We start from the raw sequence: 10,808 nt of genomic DNA, 5'->3' as shown, positions 1-10,808 counted from the left end.
TAGGTGTTAGAGCTTTCTAATTTTAGATGAATACATGAATATTTCAATTTGTTTTTAATTTCTATGTGGGAATTGATTTAATCTTTTTGTGTGAAACTGAGAATTTTTCTTGAAAAATTCATCACTTCTCTATTCAGTAATTTCTTAATACGTGTCTTGTTAACTTTTCTTTTATGTCATGTATTTCGTTCCTTCGTAAATTGAAACGCACGATATAAGAATCATGAAATTTGTATGAATTATATATGATTTATGAAATTTGAATGAATTATGTATGAATGTTTAAAAGTTGAAGATTTTGGGTAAGTTAAAAAAGTTATTTTATCTACCAAAAAATATATAAATTCAAAATTCATGGGTATCCAGGATACCTCAATACCCACATGTTACCTGTATAGCAAGTACCTACGCGGGTACGTGACAGGCACGAATATTATTTTTATTGAATAGGACGGGGACGTGTATCATACTATCTGTACGCATGGATATCCATTAACATCCCTAACCTCCTTCAATATTGGATCAATATGGTATGTTGAAAAGGATACTGGTGGACACACAAATGTAAATTTAGTCGAGGTTAGAATTTTTTCTTTTATTAAGGAATTAAAGTTGTTCTTGTTTCATAATTTGTTATTTCTTTGATCTTTATGTGTGTTCTCCCTCCATTCTAAATTATAAGCAAAAAAAACTCATTTTCTTTGTCTTAAATTATAAGCAAAAAAGACCAACTTTTATCATATTTAATTATGTTATTTCAAAAAATCATCTTTCCCAAAGAGAAATTAAATGCAAATTGCATTCATTATGTTCTCCCTTTCATTTTCTCTCTAACTAATAACCAATAAAAATTATTTTTTCATCTTTCTATAAAACTTATTTCAAGAATAACACGAGAAACTATATCACAAACTACAATATTTTAATTTTCTTAATAAATATGAAAATATTTGTTTTCTTATAATTTAGGACGGAGGGAGTATGTGTGAATATGTCCCTTTGATTTGTTGAGCATGTAAACATATAGCAAAACATGCTAGTGATACAAGAGAGTACTATGTACTAATCATATCTATCTTGTTAGTCTCGACATATCAATTTTAGAGTATCTGGTTGAGGAAAAATGGAGGGAGGGGGACTCGGTAGAAAAACTCTTCCTGATTCAATGGGACAAAAGTGAGATATAAATTGGTCCATTTTAAAATCATGAATGTATCATGTATGTTATTTCAATGAAATTGAAACTGCCTTTTGTTATGAAATTTGAATGTAATTAGAGTTTTTTTTTGGTAAGGTAATGTTATTAGAGTTGATGTAACATTGAAACTATGTATTGTTATTTGATTTTTACCTTTCCCTATATTTGATTTTTGTTGATTTTGAAACTGTTTCAACAGAAAAAGTTACGATGAAAAGTTAAGAAATCGATTATTATTTTTTTTGATTTTTTTAATGAAAATATTATTTAAATATAAAATTATTAATAATAATCTTGCAAGATACATCGGCGTTTTTTAATAAAAAAATACTAACATGTATATATTTTAAAAAGATAAAGAATTTGAACGGAAGGAAAAAAAGAATTTAAATGTTACAAATAAATTTATTTAACTTATATTTTTAAAATAATTTTTTTTTATCAGTTTCTTAAACGATATATTTAAAACACTTATTAGAAAGAAAAAAAAATGTACTCCCTCCGTTTCAAATTGAGTGTCGTTTTAGCTAAAAAAATTGTTTCAAAATGAATGTCACTTTCAGTTTCCAACAATAATAACTTTTTCTTTTCCTTAATCTGTGTGTAATTAGCTAAACCGACACTCACTTTGAAACGCAAGAATACTAATAATAACGATGGATTGGTTTGTACTTTGTGTATAAGTTAGATAGAGGAGAATGTTAACCGGTGCCCCCGGGACATTGGTTAAATACCAAATAAAATACGTTTTTATTAAAAAGTAATGTAATTACTTAATAAAAAGTGACAGTTTATATTTTCAAGACAGAAAATTCTATTTATAGATTTCTTAACCGGTTAACAAGACCCTTGGATAAATTAAATTGATCCGAGAGTCTAGTAAGTGTCTGTTTGGTTCCGCGTTGGGAACCCATAAACGTACCTTTGAGAGTGTTCACCGTGGCTTTTCCATTTTGAAGTGTGTTTGGTTGTCTCTTTTCAAAAGCGATTCGGCCTTGCAAACGACATTCTGGGAGAAGCCGCAAACCCTAGCTTTTACGGTGAGCCCCAAAATCAATTCACCATTTATTGCAGCTGTCAATGAGATAACCATGTTTCTTCCTTTATTACCCTTTTTGTTATTACTTTTAACTTTCATGATTTTGTGCTCAAGAGAAGAAGACAGAAATATATGATTTTAGGATATTCAACATTCATTCAGTCTCCTTGGTTTTTATTTTTCCTGGTTATTTTTTTCCTCAGCCGCCATGCCTATCATCAGTTGGAGAATTGCAGTCACTAGGTTAGGGAAGGAGTAATTGGGCTCCAAAGCCCATTTATTTTCTTTTCTTAATAAACCCATTAATTTAAATAAACTAAAAAGCTAAAGAAGTCTGTTTCGACAAAAAAATAATATCAACATAATATATATTTGAAATTAAATTCTCTATATTTGTAAAAAAAAATCTATATATATTTTTTGACAGGTATATTTAAAAGTTTTAAAAATCTATAATTAAGGCTTAAAAAACATCTATAATTATGTATTAAGAAACTATATATATTTTTCTTTACAATGGATTAATTTATAATTTTTTTTACATATTTTGATAATTATATTCTCTTAAAAATGACCCAGTTGATAAAAGAATTATTAAAAATAACTATTATAAATTAATATTATTTTAAAATGAATTTTTGAAGCAATAAAAATCCATTTATATGTTGAAATAATTATCTAATGAGAATAAGATATTTACTTTTAAATACAATTAAAAGGATGGTTTGGTCATTACAAGTTCAAAATTAATTTTGATTCAAACTATCAAACAACATCAACTCATAAAATCACTTGTAAAAAAGTGTATCCAAACATAAATCAATTCACATCAAACTCATTTTTAACCAAAATCAATTATAACAAAATCAATTATATCAAAATCAATTTTCGCCACCGCTAGGGCTGAAAATGAGTCGAGTCGAACCGAACCTGTCTGAGCTCGGCTCTAGTTCGACACGAACTATTATTTGAGCTCGAGTTCGGCTCGTTTAAAGTTCACGAACAGTTCGGTTCGACTCGTTAGGTTCAGTTCGGTTGCTCAACTCGTCCAAAAAAAATTATAAAAAAAAGAGTTAATTTATAGATCTTTGATATTATATATATATATATATATATATATATATATATATATATATATATATATATATATTTTAAAAATAAATATTGAATTAAAATAAAAGTTCCCACAAGTATGCATATAATAGACATAAATTATATAAAGTTAAAGGTTGCATAAATACGAAGAAAAATATCTGATACAAGTAACAGAGACAAAAAAATCCAACAAAATTTAATTAGCTGTGAACAAAATTCATAATATTCTTTTACTTTTAAACTCCAACTGTTTTTTCCTTCAAGACAAAATTGTATTAAGCGACATTTGCCACATTTGAATTAATTTTTTTTAAAAACTAACTCAAATTGATTTATATATATAATCGATAATTGAGTCATCTCATGAACCTAATAAGTCGAACTATATGTAGCTTAAGTTCAGCTCATTTAATTAAGAACTTAATTTTCAGCTCAAGTCCAGCTCGTTAGGTTCATGAACAAAGTTCAACAGATTAAATATCAAGTCGAATGTCGAACTATAATCGAGTTGGTTCGGTTCATTGCCAGCCCCAACCACCGCCATACCATATGCACAGTAAGTCAAAAAGATAGAGACCTGTTGGGTTGACGGGGTTGCCGTAAATGTTTCATGTTTTGATTCTGCGGTGTTTAATTTGAGTGGGAGGAGAGACATTGAGAGTCTCGCTAGCATGCATGCCTGTTACGTGGCATTGAAAAGTTAACTCAAATCACACCAAAACCCCTCTCTCTCTCTCTTTAAAGACAGAACCACTCTCACTCTTTCTTGCATGTGCTTTATCAATGGAGTCACACCACCAAAACCAGAGGAAGAAAATGAATCAACAGCACCCTTCAGCTACTCCATTGATGGCACCAGACTGGTCTAAACTTCCAAAGGATCTCTTACAACTCATTTCCGAAAAGCTCGACAGCGAATTATACCAACTCCGCTTTCGTTCCGTTTGTTCATCATGGCACTCTTCCATTCCCAAAAAACCTCTCCTTGATTTACCTTCCAATTTCCCATTTCCTTCCAACAACACTTCCAACACTAACACCTTCCCTCTCTCCAAACGATCTATCTTACTAATCACACCACCCAATCAAACCCTACACCCCCCTTGGTTAATCAAAATCGGACCAGACTCACGTGATAAAACTCGTCTCTGGTACCCTCTCTCACTTGACTACCAACTCTATCTTCAACTCCCTCAACTCATCGATTTCAAAGAATATCACATCATTCATCTCGGCGATGAGTTCGTCATTGGTAACTTCCCTTCCGACTACTTTTCTGTCGACTTCATGAAGAAGGTTCTTGTTTACCGCACTTTACATAGTTATGCTCTTCTCACTATTAATGTTTCCGGGAAACTCGCCATTTTCCGATCCGGGGATGAGCACTGGACGATAATAATGCCTGAGGAGCTGTCGTCGCCTTACAGCGACGTCTGTCTTTTCAAAGGACGGCCTATTGCGGTTGATTTCAGCGGTCGGACTGTTGCGGTAGGACCGGATTTAGGTTTGGATTTGGTTGCAGAGTCTGTGGGTGTGTTTGGGGGAGATAAGAAATTATTAGTAGATAGTAATGGGGAGTTGTTGCTAGTTCATAAATATGTGAATAGTGTTGAAAATTGTTTTTTTAATGTTTTTGCCTTTTATGAGATTGGAGATGTGAGATTTCAAGTGTTTAACCTTGATGAGAAAGAGAAGAAGTGGGTTGAGGTGAGAAATTTGGGGGATAGGGTTTTGTTTTGGGGGGAAGATGGTGTTTTTTCTGCTTCCGCTTCGGAGTTGGGTGTGGGAAATGGGAATTGTGTGATATTTAGGGATGATCCTTGTCCTTATTCTAATAACAGGCTTGCGGATTCTGTTTATTGCTTGCAGACAGATAAGATTTCGCCTTTGTCTGATTTTCCTGGTTATTCCAAGTTGTTCTGGCCACTTCCAGAATGGGTCGGGTTGCATTGATTCATAACAACAAAGTATGTGTTTTGGATTGAAAGGTTTGTAATTTAAAACTGTTTAACTGGGCTGGAAATAATCAACTTTGTTTCTGTTGCTCGATTGAATAAGTTTTTCAACATTGAAATGTTCTTGCAATGTTTCTTGGTCTTTTGATTGATTACTTTTTGTATACATTGAAATTGTCTTATACCTAACTTGTACGTAACCATCTTTAACTTATGAGTTTTTTCATTAGGAACTAAATGCTTAACTCACTTGAGAAGTTCCTATAATATAGAAACTAACCCAATATGAGTCATGCTACCTAAAAGTAAAGAATATTTTTGTATGGAAAGACAATGTTAGTTAATTACTTGGATTTTGTAATATGTTAGTGGAGAGTAGGATTTAAACACTAGCTCATTTATTCTACTTAAATTGTATCCACTATGATTTTGTACCAAAATGTGATGTTTTGGTATCCATACATGATATGTCTGTATACTGGGTTGAATCCCCTCCTTCAAGTTTGCCCTTAAAAAATATAAAAGATATTTCCTTGTGTTGAATCATGCCATGATATCTCACAAGTACTTAAGTGTAAGGAAAATAGGTTAAGGTGATTTTTTTTTGAAGAAGAATAGGTTAAGATGATTAGTAGTGGTCAAAAGGCAATGATTGATTTGCCTCAGCCCTCAGCTATATACATTTTGTTGAGATTGATCACGCTGCTACTACATATTTACTGCTAAGTTTAAGCTCATGATTAGAGTGGGTTCTTTGTCTCTTGAAGGGGATGTGTTGCCCTTCATCAATGGTGGGAGGCCTGTGTTTTGAATTCTGGTTGAGTTACCATAAAGAACACCCTTCTGAAGTGTTTTCAGCCCACTATAATGTAGAATCTGTATAAATTTGTTCTAAATTTGAGTCAATAACGTAGCTTAAATACAAAAAGTAGTTCGAGGTATTGGATGGAACATTGAATATCATGGATCAAAAGCACCTTACTAGAATCATTCTGAATGGGTTTAAGGTTGAAGGATGAGGTAAAGGTTGAACTTAAGAATTGGGCCACTTTCCATTCTTCTCGATGCTTGTTGAAACAATTAGAGCCCGAGATTTTTATGCTCTAAACCTGATTTAGGTATCAGCTGACACTGATAATATTGCATTTTTTGTGCCTATAGTGTAGCCTATGTAGGCAAATGCCTAGGGTTTTGTTTTGTTATGGCTCACTTCCAAATCCGTTTATAGTTGAATATGCTGAAATTTGGTTGTCAGTGGCCTAATTTTCTTGACATTCACAGGCAGTTCCGTAGTTTTCTATGATTGTATAGATAATAATATGATAACGTTCAGGTTAGATATAAAATAGTAACATATTGATATGTATAAGATGTTTAATTTGAGGGCTGATGCACTTAAATCTGAATTGTTTAAGAGGGAGTCTATGTTTCTTCTTTTCTTATAGTTCAATATTTATTTGATAATTTCTAGAGTTCATAAAAATTCTGCTGATGGGATATTGGCTTTTAACTTTTATCCTTATCACAAGATATTGGAGTTTAGCTTTTATGCTTATCACAAGGTAGTATGATTGTGTCTCAGGCAGATAAAAGTTTTGCTAATAATCTCCTTCATTTAACTTTTTCATATTAGTAAAGGATTGACAAGTGCAACATAGGCTTTAATGTACGGAATATAGGTTTTTGGAGATAGTTCATTCATTAGAATTTATTAGGATATAGATTCTGCTATCCAAAGTTGAAGTTTTATAATCTCCACATATTGTAGTCCGTTCTCCAAGTATTCATTGAGTTACCTCAAGTATATTTCTATCTATGCAACCCTAAGTATTCCCACATTCATCTACCTCACATGTCTTGTTTTGTTATGCCACCAGGCTTCTTCTTTCTCTCTGATATTTAACCATTGTACGTGTTTCTACATTACCCGTCATCATAGGTTATATATATTGAGAGTCCATGTTTATTCCTTTTATTAAAATAATTTCTTCTAGTTCATAAAAGATCTGTTTATCTTCTATGCTTATCACAACAATTTATTAATATTGCATTTGAATTTATTTTAATTGTAGGTTGTGAACGAGCCCTTTGGTGCAACTTTTGGCAATACTGAAGATGATTGTGCCCATAGACATTGAAAAATGCTTCTTTTATTGTTTTCTAGGAACATTATTAACCAAGTAAGGATATTGTGTCCATCGTACTTGTTAGTTTATCTGGTGCCATCACTGTAATTCCTACAAAGGAAGTTATCTTGCTATTCTTACCTGAAGCATAAATTGTGAGTTTATAAACTGTTTTTCAAAACGGGTTTTTGTAGCTCAGGATTAATTTCTGTAGTTTAGGTTCAGTTTTTTTTATTTTTAAACTATTTAGGAAAGTAGCAGTTTATGAAGCTGGTTTTGAAAAATCAGTTCAAAACTAGGAGTTTGCATAATTGGAGCTTCCCCGCTACCTCATTTCTTTTGAGCCTCACTTCCCAAAATGACAAGCGAGTGAATGGGGAAGTGTAAAACATAGAAGATGGAAGATGTGATGAGAATGAAGAAGGAAACAAAGGTTTATTAAACAATCCATTTGCAACTTTCCGTGTTAGTCACTTTCTTGACCTTTGTTTAAAAATCGCTAAAACAGATCAAAGTCATCAAATATAAAAGACAACTAAAACAACTTAAACTCTTGAACAATCGTTAGACTTTACTTAACTCATGATTGAACTTTTGGTTATTAGAGCTCTTTCCTTGAAACCGAAGAGTTGAGATTTTACTTAAGTCTTGACTGAACTTTCGATTATTAGAGCTCTTTCCTTAAAACCAAAGAGTTAAGACTTTACTTAACTCTTGATTGAACTTTCGATTATTAGAGCACTTTCCTTAAAACCAAAGAGTTAAGATAGAAAAAAAAAAAAAAAAAAAAAACTTAAAAAGTATTAGACTCTAACTTCATGGTCCAGCAAAAACTAGATAGACAACAAAATTTAGCAGTTTACATTACAGGGATTTTTTGTTAAGTTTCCTCCGCCTAGCTCTTTATGACTACTGGATTTTTAGATTCAATTGCTGAAAAATGTGACATTAACATGTGGTGATTATAGGATCTTCTATTTCAGTTTATAACCAATGATTTATGTAAGATAATTGCAGTTGATCTCAAAAAATAAGACAACATTGATGCTTAATAAGACAACATTTAACTGAACTAGAAAAAACAGAATGTGGTAAAAAAATCCTGACACAAAAAATAATAATTATAGCGAGTAATATGAAGCAAAGATGCTTAATTTTGTTCTTGTTTAAGAACATAGGAAGTAGGCAAATTATATTGCAATTGATTAAATTTCAATAAACAAAAAAATTCCAAGCTCACAAATTGAAGTCGGTGGCTTATACTGTACTAATTATATATCCCCAGCCCACAAACAGTAGATGTATATATCAATGAAACAACATTCCAATCATCCATCGTTAACATTCTTGTCCCCTGAAACAATGAGGACCAAGTTGTCACACAAATGAATCACTATGTGCTCTCACATCCTAGAGAGCAATCCATTTGCAACTTTCCATGTCATTTTAGTCACTATTTACTCTATTTAAAAATCGCACAAATAGATCGAAGATATAAGACAACTAAAACAACTTAAACTCTCAAACAATCGTTAAGTATTTACCTCTTGACTAAACTTTGGATTACCGAGATCCTTTCCTTGGAACTGAAGAGTTAAAGACAAAAATAAACCATAAATACATTAAAAAAAAAGTAATAGACTCTAACTTCATAAACATTGGATAGACAACATAATGTAGCAGTTTACATTACAGGGACGAAGCTTGTCTTTTAAAATGAAAATACAAGAACCCTGTGAACTACTCTTACAACAAATTTTTGTTAAATTTACAGTCATTTACACCTATTGAATACAAATATTATGTTGACTAATTTAGGAAACAATTCAATCCTTGAGAAAGGCAACAAAGAGTAGGGGTAAATCATTACAAGATCTTCTATTTCAGCTTAAAATACATAAGTGAATAGGATGAAATGGAGAGAGAAAAAAAGATCATATAAAATGTTGAGAAACTAAAGGGGAGGTAGCAATTAAAATAGCAAAAAAGCAAGACTCAAACTCAAGTGGTTCGTTAGAGACTTCAATAAATGTTGAGATTTGGCTTCAAATTTGTGGTCTGGAAGAACAGAGAAATCGTGACACGAATTTGGCATCGTGACACGATTTTGTGATGCTGTGAGCTGGTTTGCAGGGTGCCAAATCGTGACACGATTTGGAGGAATCGTGACACGATTTGCAAACTTGCTCGTTAAGTTTCCAGGATAAGGACTGGTCGTACCTTGTGACATACGTACCAATCGTGACACGATTTGGAAATCGTGACACGATTTTATCAGTGGAAGACTGGTATTTAAGTGTTTTTGTGCAGATTTTGAAGAGAGTTGGAAGAGAGAGAAACTTGGGAAATCAAAGGGAGCAACTCTAGGGTTTAGGGTCTTTGATTAGAGTTTCTCTTGGGTTGGGAAACATTGTAAACACCTTGGTGAGTGAAAATCATTGAGTGTCTTGTTCTTGGTGAGATTGGGAAAAATGGTAGAAATTAGAGTTGTTCTTTGTGAACTTGTCAAAGCTAATTTCTTGTAACCCTTTTGTATCTTTTTGTAAGAACTCATTGATAGTGAATTGGAGAGTTCAATCTCTCCTCCAGAGTAGGTCAAGTTTGGACCGAACTGGGTGAACAATCTTTGGTGTCTTTGTTTTCTTCTTCCCTCTCCTTTTATCTTATGCTTGTGGTTTGTGTTTTTCATTTTGTTTCCTAGATTAGATCTAGGTGTTTTATTGTTGATTATTGCTTGCACTCACTTTGTTATTGGTTACTACTTTCCTTTGCTCCACATATCATACTTTGTATTGGTGTGGTTTTGTACGGAATTCACAACAATTGGCGCCCACCGTGGGGAATAGGAGTGATTTGGTTTAGTGAGTACCATGGGTTCAAAGTGAGATATCGAGAAGTTCACCGGGATTAACGATTTTGGGTTATGGAAGGTGAAGATGCAAGCGGTGTTGATACAACAAAAGTGTGAGAAAGCTTTGAAGGGTGAAGGTGCGTTACCGGTCACCATGTCACAAGAGGAGAAGACCAAGATGGTGGACAAGGCTAGGAGTGCCATTGTCTTGTGCCTCGGGGACAAAGTTTTGAGGGATGTTGCGAAGGAACCAACCGCGACATCGATATGGTCAAAGTTGGAATCGTTGTATATGACCAAGTCTTTGGCTCATAGGCAATTCCTTAAGCAACAACTCTAATCATTCAAGATGGTGGAGTCAAAGACCATGATGGAGCAATTGGCGGAGTTCAACAAAATCCTTGATGATTTAGAGAACATTGAGGTGCAACTTGAGGACGAAGACAAAGTTATACTCTTGTTGTGTGTGCTACCGAGATCATTTGAATCCTTTAAAGATACCATGCTCTATGGCAAAGAAGGCACTGTCACCTTGGAAGAAGTT

General features: G+C 32.9%; 1 protein-coding gene across 2 annotated transcripts; it reads left to right on the top strand.

Moving 5' to 3' along the window:
- Positions 1-3,935: 3,935 nt before the first annotated feature.
- LOC25489105 (F-box protein SKIP23) lies at positions 3,936-7,594 on the top strand. Of its 2 annotated transcripts, none has more exons than XM_024778507.2 (2): positions 3,936-5,299; positions 7,360-7,594. In XM_024778507.2, exon 1 carries the CDS (start codon positions 4,116-4,118, stop codon positions 5,283-5,285), a length of 1,170 nt encoding a protein of 389 aa, XP_024634275.1. In that variant the 5' UTR covers positions 3,936-4,115; the 3' UTR covers positions 5,286-5,299; positions 7,360-7,594. The 2 variants fall into 2 exon arrangements, with proteins under 2 accessions (XP_024634275.1, XP_013459998.2); XM_013604544.3 differs by having other exon boundaries at positions 3,937-5,320.
- Positions 7,595-10,808: the final 3,214 nt, after the last annotated feature.

The sequence above is a fragment of the Medicago truncatula genome, chromosome 3, assembly GCF_003473485.1.
Source record: "Medicago truncatula cultivar Jemalong A17 chromosome 3, MtrunA17r5.0-ANR, whole genome shotgun sequence".
Classification (NCBI taxonomy): Eukaryota; Viridiplantae; Streptophyta; class Magnoliopsida; order Fabales; family Fabaceae; genus Medicago; species Medicago truncatula.
The sequence above is the reverse complement of the archived record's forward strand: the minus strand, read 5'-3'. Positions and strand labels throughout refer to the sequence as shown.

What these genes read in the sequence shown, in the direction of transcription:
- LOC25489105 (XM_024778507.2), top strand. Translation starts at nt 4,116, where the DNA reads ATGGAGTCACACCACCAAAACCAGAGGAAGAAAATGAATCAACAGCAC.